Raw genomic sequence first — 23,823 nt, forward strand, 5'->3', positions numbered from 1 at the left:
CTAGGTGACTACTGGGCAGGATTACCCTCCTCAGAAAGAGCCAGGCCAGAAGGTGATAAAGACTGAGAAAAGCCTGGGCTGGGGCACAAATCCTCTGAAGCCTAAAAACAGCTTGCCTAAGCCATGCAGCCCCAGGCTAAGTGATACCTGCTGTGTAGGAGGAGGAAGGAAGAGGAAAGCAAGGGCCCAAAGCCACATGGGCCTGTGAGGAGGCAAAACATTTTACCTCTCAAGATGAGCCCTACCCCTCAGCCTTCTTTGGGTCTTAGTCTACCCACTCCCTCGGATGTGGTTCAGGTGAGCTCGCTTTGCAGAGCCATGAGCTGCCCACATACCTGCTGTATAAATAGCCTCCTGAAGAGCCAGGGGCTCCCTTTGTCACAAGCATTTCCAAGGCTTGGCAAGGTTCAATGCCTGCCTCATTCTATCTTCCTGGCATCCAATGCACCTGGTGTGTGTGGGGTGGGGGTGTTGAACATCAGAGGAAACAGGTGGTCTGAAGGCAGGAAGAGTGCCCCATAGCTCTGGCCCAGCATACAGCACCACTATTCCTGACAGGCAGTGTGAGGCCCAGGTGCCTTAAACCCCACACGGGGCTCATCAGTCAGTAAGGCCAGGCCAGATCTGGTGGCTCTGCAGATCCAGGCTGCAGCTCCGGTTGTTAGCAAATGTGGAACTCCGGGTAAATCCTTTTAGTTTCCCAAGCCTCAGTTTCTTCATGTACACAATGAGTTAATGCACTATCCCCTGCAGATAACAGAGGTAAAAACAACAACGAACAAGACGAAGAAAAAGCATTTAGCAAAGCAACTGGGAACCCAAAAGACTCAAATATATGAGTGCTGTTCACTCTGTAGACCCTGAGAACCCACCAGAGGTCCTTCAACTCTTAGACTGTCCCCAAGCCAAATACATTCTAAGCTTTCCTCAGAGCCAGCAATGCCTTGGGGAGGTAAAGGTCCTGACCACCAAAATTTCCCTAAAAAAAAAAAAAAAAAAAAATCTCAAACCCAGAAAAGAGCCTTCCAAAGAAATGCCATTAGTAAAGGAAGTCTCACTCTGCTCTAGGAAAGACCTTTGGAATATGCCAGGCTCCAGGATGCTCTCATCTAGAGGCCCTAGACCCAGAGAGACTGGGGCAAGAAAGGGGCTAGTACAGGGAGGACAGGTTCTGCAGACTCAGCAGGATTTAGGAAAAGTGAATCCAAATCTGCTAAGGGGTTCTGCTAGCAAACTTCTGAATTATTACCAGGTAGCATTGCCCTCTGAAGCATGCTCAAGGCTGGATCCACTGGGTAAGCTGCTGGTAAACCGAACCCTGTAGACTCCTTGGCTTCCCTGACTGGCCCAGTCCTCACTAGCATTGCTGCTGCTTCCTTTTTCTATTCACACACCTGTCTGTTCTGACCCTCAGGTCCTCCTCCAGGGCACTAAACGCCTTCATGATGCCCAAGTCAATCACACTGTCTGTCCTTTCCTCTCTCTCCCTGAACAAAGGCCACCGGACTCTGGCCATCATCACAGCTGTTGCTCACACCCTCCAGGTGTTCCTCCAGGCTCTGGCCTGAGAGGCACTCTTCCTTAGGCAAAGCACTTTCCTTTGGTGATCTCACCCACTCCCTTGGCTCTAAATACCTCCAGTGCTCATGCCTCCTAAATTTGTTTCTCCAGCCCTCCCCTCCTCTGAGCTCCAGACTCACATATCTAAATGCTGAGCCTGACATCTATCTTCTCCTGGACATCTCACAGAACTTCAAGACCAAAATGTCCCTTGTGGCCTGTGTCTCAGCGGCAAAGCCAAGAACCCTTCTGTTCCTTTGCCTTCAAAATCCAATCCATCAGCAAATCCTGTCACTCCCCTCACTCCACCTTCCTCTGGTAGCCAGGGTCCGGACAGCCCCCACCCAGACACACCACTTCTCTCCACCTTTACCAGGGGAGTCAGAGTGACCCTTCAGAAATGCAAATCAGATTATTTAACTCCTTACTTTAAAACTATTCCGTTACTCCACATAGCATTCCAATGAAACCTCCCCAGATAGGAGAATTTGGCAGAAGTGGCCTGTCTACCCTCTGACCTCATCTAACATGGCCCTCCCCCAGCCTCTGCTTTCTAGCCTCAGGGCCTCTGTACTTGCTGCTCCCCAGGCCAGGAGCTTTTTTCTCCAGCCAACCCTCCCACCAGCCAGTTTCTGGCATCTGTGGGGGCTCAATCCTTCTCTGACTGCTCTATCTACAACCATATTACCTACAAGCAGTCCTGCCCTACCTCAATTACGCCAAGCTTATTTCCTTCAGGAGATCTTGCTCATTCAGCTAGCAAACATTTATTAAGAGTAATGATATGCCAGGCACTATTTTAGTTACTGGAAATACAGGTGCTGAACAAACCAGACAAAAATCCTGACTTAACAGCCAGGTGTAGTAGCTTATATCTGTAATCCCAGCACTTTGAGAGGCTGAGGCAGGAAGATTGCTTGAAGCCAGGAGTTCAAAATCTCCCTGGGCAACAGAGCAAGAATTCTGCAAAAAATGCAAAAATCAGCCATGAATGTTGGCTCACACCTATAGTCCCAGCTACTCCAGAAGCTAAGCCAGAGAATTACTTGAGTTCAGGAGTTTGAAGATGCAGTGAGCTATGATGATACCACTGTACTCCAGCATGGGTGACAAGAGCGAGGCCTTGTCTGGGAGGAAAAAAAGAAACAAAATTAAAGAAATCCCTGACATTTCAGTAGGGGAACTTCAGCAAATCTGCAATTAATAATACTTGGTTTCTCTGCTTATTTATTCTTATCTGTCTCCCTGGCAGAGGGTGATGTCCGTTGTATTTCAGTGTTCTAAGACAGGGGTCTGGCAGGGTAGGAGAGTTCAGTGAGTACCTATGAAATGCATATCCAAAAACAAATCCAGGCCAGCCAAAAAATCAAACCCAGAGACACATAAGAAATCAAGAGTCAAGCCTTCCATGGCTCTCCCTAACCCCAGGGCACCAGGTGATAGAAAGACAGCAACACCCCAGCCAGGTAGTCCTTGCTTTTCAGGGGAAGGACAAATGTACAGTGGCAGTTTTGTTTAACTACTACAGGCCTACACAGGGAAGGCTTCTTGAAAAGTGAGATCTGAACAGGGCCACCAACAGCCCTCTCCCAAATCTAGGGAGGAGGAAAACAAAGTTGTATTTTAGAGTGCTGATGTTCTTTGCTCTAGCAGGAAAAAAACAAAACAAAACAAAATAAAAACCCTTTACTTTTTATTAGTGTCTGGATCAATAAAAGTTTTAGGAGTAAAGCTTCTCTCTTGCAATACTAACCGCGAGAGAGACAGACATGGATTATTAAATCTGTCTCAGCTGGGGTCACAGAAACACCCAGCAGCTTTGCCCTGTACCCTCACTGGCTTTGCAGCCAGGGTCAAGACCACCCCTCAGAGCCTAGGTCAGCAGCCAGGCTGCTGGATGGCCATCTCCCAGATGCCCCACGGCCTTGCCTGCTTTTGCCTCCTCCATGCCATTACCTAGGGTTTCTCCCCTGCCCCTAACCCCAAACTTGAGCTCCTGGAGGGCAGGGCTTAGTTCCTTGGAGGAGGGAGAAGGTACTCTAGCAACCTCAGCCCCTACCTTCAACTTTTCCTCCGAAGCCCTTGAAGGGCCTGGGTGTGCAGGCTGTTGACCTTCGCAGCCCAATGAGCACTTCTCTGACTGTGGTTTGATATCCTAGGCCAAGACTCCTTGGAAGACAGCCCCTTACCCTCTGTCCCTGACACCACACCTGGCTGGAGACCCACCCACCTGGGAGGAAGTTTCCTATGTTCCCCTTCTTCCCTCCCGCGCAGCCTCTCACAGACCTTTTCGGTGGGAGCGCAGACCTCTCCACTGAACTGGGTCTGGGTACCTGAGACCTAGGAGCTAGACCTGGCTTCCAAGAATGGCCAGGTCTCCAGTGAACAGTCCTTCCAGCTTGGCCCAGGATCTTGCTGAGATTGTCACTGAAGAGTCTAAGGCCACAGAGGCCCATTCCCGAGGGTTGTGTGTGACTAGGCACCTCTCCCAGCCTGATCAGGGGGCCTCTCAGCCAGGGCTGGCATCTAAGGGGTGAGCCTAGGATGGCTCCCCCTTCATGCAAAGTACACACTGAATCTGCATCTTCCAAGTTGAAATTTCAAAAATGACTTAAAAAACACAGTGTTGACATCTAGAGATTTCCGGGTGTTCCAGGAAACAAGTGGAAAATGACAGTCTTCCATACAGGTAACCACACGGCACAAGCCGCAAGTCAAAGAAATCTAGAAAAACTCCTGAAAGCAATTGCTTTCAGCTACGGGTGCAGGCCCAGAGAAAATAGCTCTGGATTAGGGAAGTAGGAAGAGGGAACGGCCCAAAGGTCCCTTCTAGGCCCCACCCCTAAACTGTAGACTCTGCCCACGGTCACATCCTGCCCCCAAGTCCCGCCTCTGGGCCTTTGCACTTGCATTTGCTCTATTCAGTTCTGGGCAAGGCTGGTTTCTCCTCATTCCAGACTCAGATGAAAAGTTTCCTTGCAGGAGAGCCCTTCTCTGCCTACCTAGCTAAAGGGGCAACTCCCATTCCCCCCCACCCCGACGTTTATCTCCCACCTTCATTTTCTTCACAGCACTGTTCTGAAGTCATCTTGTTTCTGTCTTCTACCCACCACCAGAATGTCAGGGCCAGAAGAACATTGGCCTGTTTACCCAGATAAGCCCAACACACCTCCATCCAGTGCCTGGCACAAAGGAGGCACTCAACAGATGTACTGAATGAATGGGTGCGTTTTCTTGCTGGTCTGAGGCTGTATTAAAAATGAGCGGGGGTAATCAAAAGACTTGGGGACACGTTCACATCACCTCTTCCCAGTGCCGCTCCCAGCGCCGCGGGCGGAGCATTCCCGGCTCCCATCAGGCGGTGCCCCGCCTCAAACTCCTCCGGGGACTGAAGCAGCCGGCCTGCTCTCAACCCTTCCAGGCCTGCCTCCGTCCAACCAACTCGCAGTGGCAGCCCGACTCTTCCCAGGCCCGGCAACGGGGGACATGCCGCCGCCAGCTGCCCCAGCTGCAGCCACTTCCTGCTCAAGACCCGCTGCTACACTCCAGGACACGCTGGGCCGGCTGGACGCGCGGGCCGGGGCCTCGGCCTAGCAGGCTCCCCTCCCCCACCTCCGCGTGAGCCTGGATCCCTGGCGGCCGGACAGCCACTCACTAGCAGCAGCTTGGCCTGACCGCAGAGGCCACACCCTAGGTTCGTCCAGCTTGGCGAAGCCCAGAGACTCACCAAGGAAAGCACTCTCCCTTCCCCGCATTTCCATTCAAACATTTTTTAAAAAGCAAATAGAAACTGAGGTCCACACAAAGCCAGTGATTTGCCTACCACAGTCACCTAGGTAGAAGGGCCCAGCCCCAGGGGAAGCAGGGCTCCCGACTCCCCACCCCGACTTGGGACTAGACATCTATACTCTGTTCACCTGTATTTATATTGAGGGGTTGGATTCCTAGCTGAGGAGGGCCCTGTGTTCACCCACAGCAATCCTAAATTCAAGTTTCTGCCCCAAGGCAATTTTCTCTTCAGCTGAAGGCAACTAGATTAGCAGGAAGTGGGGGACAGAAGTTTAGTGCAGAGAGGGGGGAGACACTGAGCAGTGTGAGAGTCCCACAGACCCCTGCGCCACACCACCCACTGGCCTGGAAATTCATCGCTGGGTCACACAAGGCCCTAACTGAAACACAAATCCCCCAGGGAAGGGCACACCCAGCTAACCAAATGTTTTTGCCTGGAGTCACTCCTTTCCCATCCCATAGAGAAGCCACAGCAGCGATTTCCACTTACTGAGCTTCTACTACACACAGGGTATCACACCTCCTTCCTCTTCCCAGGGTGGCTAATCCAACTTCCTCCTTCCTGATGCAGTGGGTTTAGGAATCCAACCCCTCAAATTAAATACAGGTGAACAGAGTATAGATGTAAGTACAAGAGGCCAGAAGCAGGAGGGAGGGCCAGAGCCACAGCTAGGTTCCAGGCCAGCTCCTCACTACCCCAAGGCTTCCCAGCAGCTGAAGCCCGCTCCAGCCCCACAGCACACAACTACCTACGAGGCAGCAGGCTGTGTCAGCCACCTATTGTGTGCAGGCATGCAGGCCTGGTGAGGATTTCCCCTTACCCCAGCAGCAACCCCCAACTGGAAGGTCCCTTACTCATTCCATCCCCTGCCAGGCTCTAGCCTCCTGGCATTCTGGGCACAGGTCATCCAACACCACCATGCCCACATCTGCATCTGTCTCTGAAAGCCCAGAGGGTTCCCCACTCACACTACGAGCGCTTAACAGTGGTCCTGTCCCCTTCCTTCTGTGTAAGGTTTTTCCTATAAGCTTTCGTCTCGGTTCATCCAATGTCTTAAGACAATTTCCCACAGAGGAGAGATGAGGATATAGTCTTAAAGAGGTCCTAGAGCATCCATGGCAACAAGGAGGAAATAGCGTGCATCTTCTGAGCACCACACCACCTCCAAACACCTGCTCCAGGATGGAAGCCAGGCCTTCTCCCATTGATTTCATGATTATGGCAACACACAGGCAAGGCAGGCACTGTGACTACTTTACAGATGAAATCAAGTCAAGAGAAGCTAAGTCACTCACACAAGTTGACCCAACTACATCTAGAAGTAGGTGTGCCTCACCCCACACAATTATTTGTACCTATTAACTTGTCTTCTTTCCTTCCCCAATCCTAATACTCCTTCCTCCTAGAAGCTTTCTAAGATTTCCCCCAGGCAGGAAGCTAATTTCTTGCTGGCTGATCCACATAGTTATAATATCATGATATAACAAAACAAAGCCTATGACAAGGCCCCTTAGGTCCCTTAAACTGCATGACAGCTGTCATAAAGCATCGCAAGATAACGAGAAATGAGTCTGCATCCAGGCATCTGAAGATGTCAATCCCAAGTTAGGTGCTCACACTCACCAGCTGTCTGACCCTGAATAAGTCACTTCCTCCCTAGCTCCGAAGCAGGCATAACCTCTTGCAGTTTCCTTTCAGATTCACCTTTAACAACATACAAAATTACAAAGTACATAGTGACCATTCTTGGCCACATGTAGCTGGGGGAATTTCAAAGGCTGTCCAGATACAGTCACTCCTGGTTGTAGCACCTCCTATGACCCTGGCCACCTACAGAACAGGCCCAGAGCCTCCTGCACTCTCCCCTTCCCCCCAGCCACCAGGTCCTCCTCCTTTTCTATCCTTCCTCACACCTGCCCTACGCTTTCTCATAGCCACAGTCTTGCTTCCACTAGGCTCCCTCCTGCCCCTATTTCTAATTTTCATTCACTTTCGAAGGCCCTGCTTCCCCACTAAGGGAGACTGGCCTCCTCACAATCTCCGTTTCTCTTCCCTTTGTCTCTTGGGTCCTGCCTATCCTGGCAGGCCCTTCTTGGGTTCCTGGGGACAAGCAGCTCAATAAATGTGTGATGAACATATACACACCCTGATCAACGTTCTCCCCAGACCCCCGGGTCTTGATGTCTTCAAATAAGACGATGTTCAGCAATTAGGCCAGGGCTCTCTGGGGGACCCTGGAACCCTTCTCCCTCAAAAAGGTTCCTACTTCCTGGAGTCCCGAGACTGAAGAAGATGTGCTCACATCCTGGGAGAAGAGACCTCTTGTGACCTTGGCTCTTTGCTTTCTAGAGCTAAGGAGAGGACAGAGGCTCCTTCTGGAGGAGGGTGCTACTGTTACCTTGTCTGCCTCAGAGTAATTCTATAGGACAGAAGTAGGTGCAGGATGGGAGAGGATTGATGTGAGAGGGAGGACCTACAGAGAAGAATCAGCACTAGGCCTGGCTGTGTACAGCTGGGCTTCTGAAACGACCACTGCTGTACTCAGCCGAGGGTGAGAAAACAAACTTGGCATTAGACTGAGAGCCAACTCTGGAAGCAGCACTGTTAATTTATGTGAGCACATCTATGCTTGTGTGGCTTTATCATCACCAACAAACAACAAATGTGTTCTGGCACCTGTTATGTGCCAGGCCCAGTGCTAGGTATTTTACATACATTATCTCCTTTAATTCTCCAAAGAGCCATAAGCTGTGGGTACCCATGCAACATCTTACTAAAATAAAGCAGAAGCACAAAAAGGTTGAAAAAGCTGCCAAGGTCACAGAGCTAGTTAATAGTGGGAGCTGAGATTCCAGGCCCCTCAACAATCAGGCCCCAGCCAGTCTTTCTAGTCTGAGCTGCCAGTGTTCACCATTCCAGAGCCTCTGTCCTCTACTCCCACCCGTCGAGCTCCCCACTCACCCTGTTTTGAGCTGTGTGGGTGGTTAATGTACACTATCAGCCCCCAGCCTGCCCACTCCTTTCCTCCTCTCCACCCACCAGTTCCCCCTTGCTCAGACCCTCAGCTCCTGCCCATCTGGCTACCTCCACCCCACTGCCAGCCTGATAGCAACACCCCCATCTGCCAGGCCCCCAACCAGTGTTTTATGATGACTTCAGCTGGCAGAGAATCCTGGAACCTTTTCCCCACAGTGATGTTGACACATGTTCGCTCCCAAAATGTAATGTTTCCATCAAAACATTTAGTGGGAGTAAATTCCCCACCCATGTGACACCTCTTCTAAAAAATATAGAGTAAATTTACTTGAATAAGCAGTGAGACACGGTCAGCATTTTTCTTTCTTGGCTGTCACAGGGCCAAGCACTGGGCAACACCCAGCACAGTGCGCCACGGCCTGAATGTTACCAAGAGAGGGAAAGAGATGGTTACAGTTTATGAGCCAGTGACTGCTGGTCCTACTGTGGTCAGTCTCCCTCATCCCTAATTCCTGGCCCCCAGAGACTCCAGTACACTCACTGGGCTCCCACCAGAGTCTAGCTTTTGTGTTCCTGGTGAAGTCACCTACTGCTGGGTCCCCAAGTCCTGCCCCAGCCATCACCACACCATGTCTATACTGGGCCCTAGTGTCTAAGGCCTCACATATGCTGCCTGCAAGGTCAGGGAATTTGAATCTTCCTAAATTGTTTCCTCACCCATCCCCCTAATCCCGAGACTAATGACAGCATCATATAGGTGGCTAAGGAGGATCCCACTCCACTCCCAGGTCCCAAAAGATGAGATCTAATGCACACACTATAACCTGAGTACTTGGAGGTCAGTGGTTGCCACTGGGTCTCAACCTACCCCCGTCCCAGCAGTGGGCAATGTGAGATAACTGTGAGGCCGCAGTGGTCCATCCTTGGGGAAGGCCCAGCCCACCGCAGCAAGACGTGGTAGAGATGAGGGGAGACTACAAGCCACACTCTACCTCCACGGAACTGGACATCCGTTCTATAACAAGACAGCATTTACAACCACTGTGCCCTACTCCTCCTTTAGACAGCCCTGCTTCAGGGCCTGCAGGGGCAGCTGCTGATTTGATTTCCTCCCAGTGCTTCCTGAGAGTCCATGCCACACAGCCATCTTGCACAGTGCTGCCACGTCTGATACCAACTAACCTTCTCTCCGCAACATTTGATTATTGTCTGAGGTTAAACAACCAGTCTGAGGCCACATAGCTAGGAAGGGAGTGACACCAGGAACCACCTAGGTGACTAAGTCACACAGTTTTCCCTGAAGAAACCAGTGGTTTAGTGAAGAGGGGAGGCACATGTGCACTAGGACCAAACCAAAGTACACATAACTGGCTGTGGGCCCTGAGGAAGCTGTGAAAAGCGTGCAGCGCAGAACCTGGCCTGATGGACAAATAACAACTCAGAAACAGCATTTCCAGCTCGGGAGCAGGAAATTACGAAGGGTTTGATGGAGAGGAGATGTCCCAGTGCACCCCTCCTCTGGGATCTGTGTCACCACCAAGTTCTGTGCCTGGCACATAGTATCAGTTCTATTTCTGGGAGGTTAACCCTGTGCAGGCTACTGGCATGCTGCATCTCACTTGTTCAGGACAGTCTAGCCCTGTGAGGGGTGGCAAGTCATACCTCACTTACAGACGTGGAATCAGAAGTGCAGAGCAGCTAATAAGGTCCCAGTAGTTTCAACTCCAAGGCCTGCCTCTCCAACAAGCTCTTAATTTCTCTAAGCCTATTTCCTCATCTGCAGAAACCGCTGTAAAAGCACCTCCCCTACAGATGGATGCTGGACACTGACTAATACGTAAAGTCTGGGTCCCGGAAGGTGCTCACTTGGTTCCAGAGCCTGGACCTACACTGGCCCAGCAACGCTGCTCCTACAGTCTGTTGGGTAAACACACAGAGGGTGACAGGTTTCGCACACTGGCTTCTTTCTTCCGAGCCAGGCTTGCCGTGGAATGGCCCCTGACATGGAGGTATAACTGGTGACCCTGGCAGACAGAGCCTGGCAACAGACCCGCTGGGTGATAGTGTTGCAGGGGAAATAGCTGAGCACAGCAAATATAGCCAGTGACCCAATTCAGTTCCATTCTGTCTTCGAGAAAATAATTGAGTTTAAATGAATAGGTTTCCCATGTCCCCTCCGGCCTCGGAAGGGTGGAAGGGGAGCAGGAGAGATAGGAACAGTTCCCTGGGCTTACTCTTGGTTATTTTTGAGTCATTAGTCCTGTGAAAGCTTTCTTTCTTTCCTTGGCAGTCAATGCAGGTCGGACATGGCTGGAAGGCAGTGAAGTGGAATAGATGATGAGGATGGAAGCTTAAGTCCTGGCTTCACCAACAGCTTTGTGGAGTGGCCCAGTTAGTACCCTCTGGGCCCCAAGCTCCTTGTCTGCAGAATGGGAACACTACATTCCTACACACACACACACACACACCCCCTCTACACACTTCCCAGGAGGAAGTGTGAGGCCTTGGAAGAAAATATGTGAGGCCTTCCAGGGAGAAAAGGAATCTGGGGTAAAAGGGAAGTGACCAGTTCTCTGCCCTACAGGAACATAAGCCCATTGCTGGCAAATTTGCTTTTTTAAGAGAAGACAGAAATCTAGAATATTTTAGGGACGTTTGAGTGGTGGTAACCAAGTTTAAACAAACAAAACAGTAAAATCTTCCTACCCCATCAGAAATGAAACCTGCCTGTGGGCTCCATCTGGCCATTAGCCACCCACGGTGCTACCTCCATTAATTAATTAATGAGGACATATGTAAAATAACTGATGACGTGCTAGTGTCCTCCCACCTGTTTACTGCCTTGTAATTTTTTTTGGCCAAGAGGACAGGTCTTACCTTGCTTGAGTTGGAGAGATAAGGAGACTTCATGGGAGAACACTGAGGGGCTGCCGCCCCCCACCTCTCATTACAGGAAGGAAAGTGAGGCCTGGTTTTGCCCTAGAGTTATAGGGCCTTGGGCTCACCTCCTGCCTAGTCCCAACTTTTTTCTCCTACGGTCTCAGCTTCCTCTTCAGCAAAATGGGGGTTTCTGCAAGGACCAAATGAGCAAGAGAAACTTACAGATAAAAGGCAAAGACCTGCGTCAAGTGTCCCCAGAAAAATAGAGCTGGAGAGCAGAAGCAGCCCATGAGTTGGCATTTCCCCCCAGCTCTCGGGTGTGTGAACCCAAGTAAGTTACCTAACCTCTCTGTACCTTGGTCACATCCTCTGTACATTGGAGTTATCTGGGACACAGAGCTGTTGTGAAGATTAAATGAGATGATGACTGTCAAGTACCTGGTAGGATGCCTGGCACATAGTAAGAGTCTAAAAAAATGATAGGCATAATTATTATTATTGTTGTTGTTGTCTCTAATGCATGCCAGAGAATTCTGATTGGATGATTACAATATTGTAACACAACCAGACAAACTTGTTCTTAACAGATGAGGCCACATATAATTAGCACAATCATTACATATGCAAATGAGGCTACTTAATGCTAGAGAGGGGTGTTCTTTGAAGTATGTTTAAATAACCTCTTTCCCCTGGCTGTCCCCCCCTCCCCAAATCTTGTTTGGGCTATTAATATCATTAGCAAACATTGTCTTAATAAAGCAAGCTAGAATTCTACACTAGTGCATATTCAAATCAAGGTTTTAAACCATTGCACTCCTGCCCAGCCCCAGTGGAATCTAGGGCTCCATGGCCAGCTGCCAGCCTCCCCAGCCTCTCCATCTCCTCTGAGGTTGGGAACTTGCTGGCTCTCCTCTGATAAGAGGAGCTCTGGATGGTGGTGGGAAGGATGGGGAAGTAATCTTGGCCTGGAGCGGACCCCGTCTTTGAGAGAAAGATCTCAGTAGCAGTAATATGACCTTGAGTTCCCCAAGCACCAGGGTGGGCAAGCATGTATCACATCTCAGAAAACCCAGTCTCAGAGAGATTTAAGAAAGTAATTGGCCCAAAGTTACACAACTAGGAAACTGTACTGGACTCAAACTTGGATCAATCCCCTACTTCTGGACTCTGCTCTTGTAGCTGTACCCTGAAACTGGATTTAGTACAGACCTCTCTGCCTGATGGGCACACACAGTAAATTAATACAAAACTAATCAGCTCAGCGCCGGTGCTCAGTGGTTAGGGTGCTGGCCACAAACCCATCGAACCTGGCCCAGGCCTGCTAAACAACAATGACAACTACAACAAAAAAATAGCTGGGCATTGTGGCAGGCACCTGTAGTCCCAGTTACTTGGGAGGCTGAGGCAGGAGAATCGCTTAAGCCCAAGAGTTTGAGGTTGCTGTGAGCTGTAATGTCACAGCACTCTACCCAGGGTATGACTGTCTCAAAAAACAAAACAAAACAAAACTGATCACAGGAATCTTAGCACTGAAGGCATCATCAGAGACTGACCTGGGTTTTGAGCTGAAGAAACATACTCAGAAAGATCCTGTAATTTGCCCAAGGAAGGTTCCACAGGCATAAAAGAGAAGAGTAGGGCCTAGAACCCAGAGCCTCTCACCCCAGGCCTGCTGCTCTTACATTGGATCTTTAAAAACAACTCAACAATCTTCCACACCACTTGATAGATGGGCTGGTACTTTCAGCATCACTGCATCCCCTAGGCCCCAAAAAGACCCAAGCAGACAAAAGATGCTCAAGAAATGTTTGCTGAGCTGAGCTGAACTATTTTCTTACCAAAAAGGACAATGCTAGAGCATTGAAGGCATGAAATGGGAGGTGGCTCAGAGACAAGGGAGAGAGCATACAGCCCTCTGTGGGAGAACCTGGCCACTCCAAGCTCAGAAAGGTTCCTTTCAAAGCATTTCCTTGCTGGATGCCTGCCCAAAAGGCAGACAAGCAGCTGGTTCTCAGCTTTGAAGGAAAAGGAAATACACTGTGTTAACAGATGTGTTAGTTCCTCACCTGCCACCTGCCTAATACAGCCCCCTCATTCCTTTTCTATTTCCTTGGACCCAAAAATTGCACCCCACATCCCCCACCTCTGGGCTCCTCCATCACCCCTCACCACTCCCTCATCCCTGGCTTTTGGAAACCTAAGGGAGCCCCAACAATTATGGCAAAGATAATCACCCCTGCCCTTGCCCCAGCCCTAATGCCACCGCCAAGGCACACTGGGCACCTCCATGTACAGGCACTCTGCTAAGCCCCCCTTTCTAAAAGCATATCAATCCTCATGAATTTCCTGGAAAGTAGGTGCAATTATTGATCCAATACAATAGAAAGGGAAACTGAAATTTAAGACAGGGTTAGTCGCCTGTTCAAGGTCCCATAGCTGGTAGTGGTGGAGCTGGGATTCGCCATAGGCAGGGCTGCTCAGGGGCCTGAACTACTGCGTTCGTATCTGTTCCTAGGGGCCACCCCCAAATGTGGAGGAGGGTAATGAATGTCCCAGCCTAGAATGGGACACAGTGTCTTACCCCCTCATAGCCTTATATCCTGCTTTGACCCATCCCCCACCTTCAGGCAGAGTTGTGAATAAACCTGGAGTAGGGGATGTACCTTCTGGGACGAAGGCTCATTACCTTTGAGAGCTGCCCAAACAAGCCCAGCAAATCATTTTTCAGAGACTACCCTAGATCCCTACTCCCCACCACCTCCCACTTCCTCATGACCCCAGTCCACTAGCATGCCAGGGTGGGGGATGGAGCTCCTGGCAGATGGATGTGCTCAGCTGACCTTGGCATCAGCTCCTGAAGTGCAGCACGGGGAGGGGAAGGGGAAGAGACCCTTCCCCTTGAGGACAAAAGGGAATAGAGGGCTGGGTCCTCAGTCACTAGCTCCTCCTCTCCTCCTTGAGCAGAGCACTTCCGACACCAGAGGGGTGGAGTCCCCCCCCCCCACACACACACCAAGCAAGCAATCAATTCTGCAGTGGACACCATCTAGGTATCCTCTAGTTTAGTTCAGTCCTGACACTGTCTACCTGAAGATGGCATCAGACCCACAAGTTGAGAGCTCAGTCCCCAGGACCAGCCCCACCTTCGATGCCAGTTTGCAAGCCCTGGAGTGTTTTCCCTGTGCTTCTGACTGGCTATAAACTAAGGTTCCTGTGACCTACTCCTTGATTAATAGCTTATAGAACTCAGGGAAACATGTTTACCAGTTTATTATAAAGGATATTACAAAGGCAGCACATGAAGAAATGTGTAGGGTGAGGAGTAGAAGGAGCGTGGGGCTCCCATGTCCTCCCCAGAACCGCCCAGGAATCTCCATGCATTCAGCTATCTGGAAGCTCCCCAAGCCCTGGCCTGTTGGGTTTTTTAAAAAAACTTCATAACCTTGGCATGACTGATTGTATCATTGGCCACTGGTGATCAACTTAACCTTCAGACCCTCTTCCCCACCCTGGAAGTTGGAGAAGGGGCTGAAAATCTCAACTCCTCTAATCCTGCCTTGGTCTTTCCAATGACCAGCCCCCCTCCTAAAGCTACCTAGGGGCTGCCAGTCAGAGTAGTCATCGAGTTAATACACAAAAAGACATCAATTTGCAGGCAGTCCAGGATTTTTAGTTACCTGCCAGGAAACCCAACACTGTATCTACTTCACAATATGCTCACCCTCACACAAGCTGCTTCTGAAATCACTGATCTGACCAGGCTCTCCCCCCACCTCTTAAAAAAACCTTCCTAGTGACCTTCAGGAGCAAGTTCATGTGCTGCTGCCTTCCCACTGCCTTCCACTCTCCCCTGCCACTCCTCAGGCCCAAGAAACAACCACCCCATGGTCAGTGGCACATTCCACCTGGTGCCAGGAAGCCCTTCCCCACTGCTCCTCAAGGAAATCTCTACCCTAGGGCACAGCTGTCAGCTCTGTGGGGCCTTTGTGAGCCCGAATGGACTCCTCACTCCTATCTCTGTCCACTCACAGACCTCTAAGGCAGGGTCTGCTGACCCATGATCTCCTCCAGCATGGATGATTCCTTGAGGGCAGAAACTGGGTATGACTGCCCCCTGCCCGACTCAGAGTGCAAGTGGCTTGAGCACTGGCTGGCATCTGCTGTACTGTGCTCCCTAGAGTTGTGAGGCCAGATGAACTGGGAAGTCTCTCAGAGGTAGACCTGACCATGAGCCCTGAGCCACGTCAGACTAGGGCCTGCCAACTGGCTCTCCTAACCTGGCTCACTAGGGGAATAAGGATGGTGCCAGGCCCAATCTTTCCATGGACGCCTGACAATGGCTGTTTTGAGAATCACAGGAGATGAAGTCATTGCTCCCAGAAATAGGCTGATTAAGAAGACGTAACGACAACACAAACAGCAAGGCTGGACGCACATACACACACTCCCACCATGTGTTTATCTATACTGAGAGGCTGGGCCAGGCCTGAGCTCCTCTGGGGAACAGAAATCATGCCAGGAACCAGGGCCAGCACCATCAGCCTAGAGGCGCTGCTCTTTGGTAGCAGCTGGGACCTGGGCTCTCCTCAGAGCCTCTTGCACAGATGCCCCACTGCTGATCCTCCCTCAGGGCTCCAACCTCCCCTGGCCCTCTCAGACCACATGTCCAGCCTTCCCCCCACCCCCCACTTTCCTATCCTTTCAAGAGGACAGGCCTGACTAGATTCCGAGGAGATGGGAGAGTCTCCTGGCTCTGGGGCCACAGACACTAGGCTCAAATCGTAGCCCTGTGGCACTGCACCTGTACAACCTCAGGCTGGTCAATCTAGCTCTTTGAGCTTAGTTTCCTCATCGTTGAACCACAGACAGCAATGCATCTACCTCATGGGTACCACCAATGCAGCATCTGTTTGTTCATTTACTGACCTGTACCAGGCCCTATTCTAAGTGCTGGAGAAACATGAGGGAACAAAATGTACACGTCCCACTCTCTGGGGCTTATAGTCTAGTGTGGGAGTATGCATAGTAACATCAAGCGAACACCAGTGTGGGAGGAGACGCGGGTGAGGGTTCAGGCAAGAGGGTGGGGTGAACTGTGTGTGACGGGGTGGTTGCGACTAATGTCCAAGTGAAGTGAGAGGGCAAGTCATACAGGTGTCTGGACCCTGGACAAGGAGTGTTCCAGGAAGAGGGGAAAAAGGCAAAGATGGGGCTAGAACACTCAAAGGGCAGGGGATGGAGACAAGTGGGGGAAGGGATATCCGAAAGGTCACAAGGAGCCGCCCACATGGGGTGGGCAGGAAGGAGCCAAGGAGGTAGAATGGGCAAGCAGCCTGGGGTTATTTTTTCAAGACTGCTTAGCTGTAGGTGGAAACAGACTGAAGGTGGAACAAGGGTAGAAAGGGAGGCAAGGCAGCAGTGGTGGCAAGACACTTTGCACTTGGCATGGGACCAGCACAACGTGAACACTCGGTCAATATTCCCGCGTGCCCGTCACTGCCCTCAAAAATGGCTCATGCTCCTCTGGTCCCAAAACAGAAAGACAGGCAAGACCCTTAGAAGAGCCCTGGAGGCGAGCAGGGCTCCTGGCTCATTTGATGGATAACAAAGTACCTAAATTCAGGTCTCCCAAGCAGTGACAGTTAGGGCCCTGATGACTTGAGCTCATGTTCTATCCTAGACCGAAAATGTACCTGGCAGCCTCTTCTGCCCTGCTCTGATCCAACTCTCAACCAGATCAGTGTCTCAATCCACACGAGGCCCCACTAGGGAAAGCATCACATTCCAAATGGGAGGGCAGTCCCAGCATCTGCATCTCACAGATGTCAGAGTGCTCTCCCATCCAACTTCTCACTCATGGAGAGGGAGGTGCCTCGATCCCCATCGGGTGAAACCAGAGCAGAGAGAGCTCCTCAAATTTCGGCATGACCTTCTTCCTCCAGAAGAGCCCCAGCCACTTCTCCCTGGCCGCCACCAGCCCCAAAATACTCCCTTAGGGCCAACTCCAAAGCCTGGCATGGCTCCCTTCTGCACACCAGAGAGCCCAGTGAGAGCCTGACGTAGAAACAGTCTCGACAGGGCAGCAGGTGCTTCTTCCACCCATGCTGCCCTCCAGGGCAGGCAGCTGACTCCTGTCCCTATTCCCAGGGCTGGGCACAGGTGAGCAAAAACAGAAATAACTTAATTCCAAGGGCCCCTTGGGGGAGTCCTGTCTGTACTGGAAAGCTGAGACAGCCTGCCTGCTTACCTCCTTTGCTCTGCGGGCTAGGTTGGCTCACAACCTCTGAGTTTGTGTGAGTTGTCAGAAAAAGACCATCCCTCTTCCTCCTCCAACCACGGACTCAACTACCCCGAGTGCCCTCTCCCAGCTAGCTGTGAGTGCTGGGAAGGGAGGGCTGGTAGGTGAGAGTAAGCCAGGGAGCAGGTTCCAGGTGTGTGACATAAAGCCACAGGAAAATATCTCCAGAAAAAGTCCCTGACCAACTGTCCACAGAAGTTTTTGGTCCAGTGGCAGGTTCTGTGCCGGCAGTGACACTTAGAAGTTCTGTCACTTTTACTCTACACTGACTGGACTTTGGTAATCTATGTGTATGTTTAAAAGAAGATGATTTAAAAGTAAACTAAAGTGAAGGAGGGGGCAGTGATGAGGAATTTGGCACGAGTTGGCTATTGTCCCTTCTGTGACCTAAGCTCCTGAGGACCAAGCACTGCCTCACATTTTGTTTCTCCTGCTCCCAGCGCCCTGCACAGCACAGAGTGGCAGCAGGCAGGGCTGGGCCGCCAGCCAGGAGCTTCCTTTCCTTCCTATGAAGGCCATTCCTTCGCAAACACTGGGGCTGGACCCCCACTGGCTGCCCCTGTCTGTCTGCTCCACCAGTCACTCTCGGGCTCTGGCCCAGGGTACTGCTTACAGCAGGAGCTCAGTTAAAGTTTCCTGGATAGTATGAAGGATTGTTCATGCAAGGGATCATTTAGGAAGAGACTCAAATACGAAGTTTATGGGCATATATGGAGGGAGCGACAGACAAGGTTGAGAAACAGAGAAAAAGGGAAGTTATGCCTGACAGGAAGACTCTCTCCCAGATGGGCTTTGGCCAGAGTAGTTCAAACCTCAGAGGAAGGACGCAGGACCCCTGCAGAGGAAGGGCAAAGAGAGGGGAGAGGGAAGAGGGAAAACATCTTTCCAGGGTTTAGTCCCTGTGACCGCCTTGACCTCCCAGTACCTGAAGGCGCTGTTGGCCAGCTGGAGAGCAACTGTAAGTGCCAGGGAAGGTCATGTGCACATGCAGTCACACAGACGGACAGACACATGGACGGCCCCCTCCTTCCCTAGCTGTCTAGTTACATCTTTGCTGAAGATTAGGGTACTGTGTGTCCTAAGGTTTCTCTTAAGATACTTATGACCTTTCTTCTTTGAGCTCTTACCTGGCCAAAGCCTCTTATTTAAGTGACATCCCCAGGTGACTCAGGGTGGTGGGCACTGCTGGAGGTTCTCGGGGCAGCCGGGGTCAGGCCTGCAGCATGCCTGCTTGTCCAGGCAGCATCTCACACCGACCAGGACCAGCCCTCAGCAGGGTAAGTGAGGCCTCCATGACCAGGTGTGGCCCCATCAATTCTGCCCTCACCTCCCTTTGCCCCAGTCCCTGACTGTCCTGAATGCTCACGTGGACAACTGCCACCACCACACCTCCGTCCAGGTGTCCCCTCACCAGGAAGGCCTTGCCTACTTACTCCCTTCTGCCCATCAGGGTTACATCTAACCTGTACAATAAAGATCTCTAACTAGACAGACTGGGCTGTATTTGGTCAACATTCATGTTTTGTTTAGCCCACACCGTGTTTGACATTTTTAAGTTTTGAATCAAATGCCAACATTTAAAGATGTGAAATTTTAAAATTTCACTAAAGAACTATAGATTACTGGGTTCTCTTACAAATCCAGAGGCATGTCACCAAAGGCCCAGTGCCATGGTGCCATGGCTGCTGCCACCTTTAGCAGAACTCACACTCTGCAGATGGCCACAGCTGCCATTACAGCTGAGAAATGTCGACTGTAGGCAGAACATAGGGCAGGACTCACATACATCCAATCTCCTCCCAGGATCACAGTCAGTGCCTGGCACACAGTAGGGACATGTTTATTGTTTGTGGAATAATGAATACATGCGTTCTGCCTCATTATACCCAGGGTTTCCCCGAAATGGCTATACCATTTCTCTGCAAATACCCCAACAGGGACAGGACAATGACTTTTACTCCTGGGCCCCCCTCCCACAGCTGGGCACCCCTGCAGCAGGACACAGCTTTTGGCTGTGTCCAGATCTCTCACATCATTATTTGATCTTTGCTTCAAAAGCTGTGCCTTCCAGAGCCCAGCCAAAGTAAGAGCAGTGATCCTGGCATGTCCCCTGCCTTCTGAAAGGGGTGATAAGATTCCTGGCCAGCCCATGGACAGTGAGCCCCAGGACTTTTGTTAAACTGAAAAGGAGAAATTCGGCAGGGAGTACTCACAAAGCCAAGGCTTCAGCAATGCCTGCCTGCAGGAGGTCTGCACCTCTTTGAAGCTGGTAACCAACTCTTCCCCTTTTTCTTTCGTGTAAATGAACCGCCAGAGGGCTTTCAAGGTCAGAGTCACATTGGCAGGAAGGGTTCTCTTTGTTCTCCTGTCTCTGACTTACCCCAAACACTGACAATTGTCCCCAACAACCAAGTGTTCAGCAGTGGCAGAGGAAGGCCCTGCTCCTGCTGGGGTGGAGCACTCAGGAGCCAGGTGCCTACTGCAGCTCCCCAGAGGAGCTTCCTGGGATGTAGAATCTCTGTTGGCCTGGCCCCCCTGCCAGCCAGGGAGGGAGCGCTATCTCTCATTCACAGCTGTGAGAAAGGAACAGCTGTCAGAACGCTCTTACCTACCACCCAGGGAGCCGGCAGCGGTGGGGCCTGGCTCTGTCCCTCCTTAGCTGACAATGTGACCTCACACTACTTGTCTCCTCTCTCTGAGCTTCAGTTTCCTCATTTGGAAAATGGGGAAATACCTGATCCCTAATAATCAACCTCCTAATGCAGGGGTCCTCAAACTGCGGCCTAAGGGCCACATGAGGTGGTATGATTGTATTTGTTCCTGTTTTGTTTTTTTACTTCAAAATAAGATATGTGCAGTGTGCATAGGAATGTGTTCATAGCTTTTTTTTTTTTTAAACTATAGTCCGGCCCTCCAATGGTCTGAGGGACAGTGAATTGCCCTCATGTTTAAAAAGTTTGAGGACCCCTTTCCTAATGGGACCCAGAAGGGTTCTATGATCATGAAGTGCTGCACCAAAGTTAATTATTCCAGCACCTGGCACAGTGCCTGGTATGCAGTAGGTGCTCAATGTATCCTTCATGACACAAACATTTACTGGACATCTGTGCTATGCCAGGCTGTGTGCTAGGTGCCAGAGGCCCAGAGAGGAGGCCTAGCTCCTGTCTATAGGAAGCGTGCCCTTGAGTGGGGCACAAAGACAACAGTCACACCATGAGCACTGTAAGGACGGAAGGATCAGAAGGGACCCAGATCTTACATAAAGCCTTCACCTGCCCCTTTTGGCTGCTGGGCAGCAAAGGCCAAAGTTGGGGCTGCCTGGCATTCTATCCACTTCCTAGCAGGCCTAGTCAAGGAGAGGTACCAGGCTTGGTGAACGACTCAGCTCACTGATGGTGTCCCTGTGTATCTGGACATGTGAGCCAAGGACCTAGCAAGTGCATGGGCCAAATCCTGTGCCACACCTTTTATGGACACTCTTAGTGGCCCTCACACCTTCTTGGGCTCACACCTTGGGCCCTCACACCTTCTTGGGAATAGACTATTGGGCTCCATACCCCAAGAGGAGATGCCAGTTTATGCCTAACATGTGGCAGCCACCAGCAAATCTGAGTCATGTTGCCAGTGGTTCATATTCTGGCTCTGCACCTTACTAGCCTGTGAGACTTTGGTCAAGCTGCTAAACCTGTCTGCACCTGGATCCCTCATCTCTAAAACAAGCACTCTCAGGCTACTTGCACACTAAGAGACAAAACACCAAGCACAGAGGAATGCTCATCCTTGGGCCCTCACTCCACTTCAGGCAGCTAAGCACACACACGTGTCCAGGCCAGCCCCTGCCACTCTCCTCCTCTATCTTTGCCGCTCCTTCTCTTCTGAACTACTTCCGCCCTCCCAGTGCTCCAGGCCCTTTCCTACTTTACACAACAGTCTCCCATCCACAGAAGACAGGAGGGTTTCATCCTCTGAGCACCAGACACCGGCTCATGGAGTTCTGATGAACTCACCCTCTTTCAAACCTCAACTCTCATCACTTCCTCTGTGCAGCCTTCTTGGATTCCTTGAGAGCTGGCCCAAGTTCTGCCCCCTGCTCCCAGCAGGGACCTACAGAAGGAAGGTCAGGGTCTCCAACTCCTTATATGCCCCTAGATATAGCCCTTGGCCTCAGCTTCCCTATCTGTAAAGGGATCTCTACGACTTCTCATTCTAAGGCCCCTATAAATGAGCTTGGTCATGTGCTCTATTTTGAGGGGAGTAGGGATACCATAGCTAGGTTTCTGGAAAGCTAGGAAGGAGCTAGACTTGCTTTGCTTTCGTACCAGGGAGGGGGCAGGATAAGTGCAGATGGAGAGATCCCAGCCGGTGCCCTCAGGAAGCCGCCCCCACACACACACACCACTGCTAACAGGGGAACAGACCCAATCATGAAGCATAGAAAACAGGCACAAAAAATGGAGAGCAAAGTGAAGATCCTGAAGGCTGCCCTGGATTGGGGGAGGGGTCAGGCCAGCTTTAAGCGGGAGGAGCAGGATTTGAAAGAGAGGTCTGATCAAAGCAGAAATTGCAGGGGAAGAGGAGGAGGCAGGCCAGACAGAGGAAACAACATGAGACAGGGGAAATCCACGACAGAATAATGGCTGACTTATCTCAAGCCTTGCTATCTGCCAGGTGCTCTGGGCCAGCCTATGAGACAGGAATTGTTAATTTCTCAGAAGTAGTTCAGAGTTAGGTAAGTCCCCCAGAGGCACTGTGCTGACCAGTGGTAGAGCCAGGATATCAACCTACCACCTGCGTGCAGTGTCTGTGTGAGTAAACGTGGAGGACCGGGGCGTGGAGGCTCAGGGGAGTGGGTGATGCAGTAAGGAAAAGAGTCTAGAGACTCCCAAAGAGACCTGTTAAGGCCTCAAAGTCGGGCTTTGTTGTCCCTGCAGACAGATCTTGAATGGCACCCAACCCAGAACCAGTGAATGCTGATGGCTTCCCTGGAGGGCGCCCTCATCTGTGGGAGTGTGCAAGCAGACACACAGGGTCCAAAGGCCCCAGCCTGAGCACTCCTCTGCACCATCTGCCTGAGGATGGTAGGGAGCTGCTGCTAACGAGCAGGGGAGCGAGCACCTCGAGAGGGAGTGAGGGAGCTGGGAGAATGCAGCCAGTCAGGAGCTGTGGCTGTCGGTGGCCACTCCGACAGGCTGGTGCGGAGCTGTTGCCAGGGCAGGCAGGAGAGTCTGCCTCCACAGGCATTGACTGAGAATGGCCACTGTCTCTTGAGCCCCCAGCATGACTGCCCAGGGCCTCCCCACCAGGTATCTGGCTGGCCCTTCTATAACCTCAGCACATTTCAGGGAGCCTACAGGGGGGCCATGCATAAAAGGTCATCAGCACAGAAAGCATGGACACATGTGACATGCCGGGAACAAGCCCTTGTCACAGGGACCCTGGCTGAGGCTTGGGGTTCTGGGCAGGAGTTTCAACTACCTGGACTCATCTTGCAGGACAATCCCCACTATGTGGTGTCTGCTCTAGGCTGAGGGGCCTGGACCTGGAACCCCAGCAAGCTCACCAGGCCTGGAGAGGATGAGGGGAAGAGAGAAGGGGAGGGGAGATGGAGCTGAAAGGGGAATGGTACGAGGAAGAAGCAGTCCCACATGGACTCTCACCCAGCAGCCTTTTCAGTGCCCTGGCTGCCACCATGGGTCAAACAGGAGCAGGCACTGTAGGTGGGGAGGAGCTACTGCACTGCGAGAGGCCAGGCAGGCTCAAGTCGGAATGCCCAGTGTCCTCAGAGACACGCTGTCTGCCTGGAAACATACTAAACTGCAATGTGATAAACCCAAGTGTGTAACCCGAGTGAATCTACCTGGCCAGATTTGCATGACCTGGACATCTCCCTCAGGAATCCACCTACTGGGGGTACTATTAAATAGTTTTCTGTAAAAGTGCCAGGAAAGGACACAGCCTCTCCTCTCATGTTTAAAGACGTGTGTCCACTAGTGTGATGAGTGGCTTCAAAGTAGCTGTAAAAAAGGGCCATATGGGCACCACCTGTCTGTCTCTACCCTAAGATTCAGGCTAGCTCAGCAGGCCAACCTTAGGAAGTCACTCAGGGTCCAGAATTCTGTTTGTCTCAGTGTCCTTCCCACCACTTAACGAAGACCCTGGCCCCAGAGCCAAGGAAGAAGGTAGCAGTAGCTCCACTATGAGGACTCTGCAGTATTTCACTACGAGTTCACTGGGACTGAACCTACGGCACAAGGTGCTTCTGCAAGGGCAGGACGACAAGGCAGGGGGCTGCTCTGGGCTCCCAGTAGGCCCTGGGACG

At 51.4% G+C, this 23,823-nt stretch overlaps 1 protein-coding gene across 14 annotated transcripts in view; it reads right to left on the reverse strand.

Moving 5' to 3' along the window:
- Positions 1-23,823, reverse strand: part of DAB2IP (DAB2 interacting protein) — a 191,962-nt gene that overhangs the window by 40,419 nt on the left and 127,720 nt on the right. Inside the window, exons 1-2 of one of the 14 annotated variants that reach the window (XM_053563846.1) lie at positions 3,847-3,897; positions 336-747 (exon numbers count right to left, since the gene is read on the reverse strand). The exons of 12 other annotated variants lie outside the window; for them this stretch is intronic. In XM_053563846.1, coding sequence (XP_053419821.1) covers positions 336-388 — 53 coding nt within the window. In that variant the 5' untranslated portion in view covers positions 389-747; positions 3,847-3,897. Of the gene's footprint in view, positions 1-335; positions 748-3,846; positions 4,357-23,823 lie in introns of those variants that run through there. One more of the 14 variants, XM_053563829.1, reaches the window with a different exon arrangement.

This window comes from Nycticebus coucang, chromosome 2 (assembly GCF_027406575.1).
Source record: "Nycticebus coucang isolate mNycCou1 chromosome 2, mNycCou1.pri, whole genome shotgun sequence".
Classification (NCBI taxonomy): Eukaryota; Metazoa; Chordata; class Mammalia; order Primates; family Lorisidae; genus Nycticebus; species Nycticebus coucang.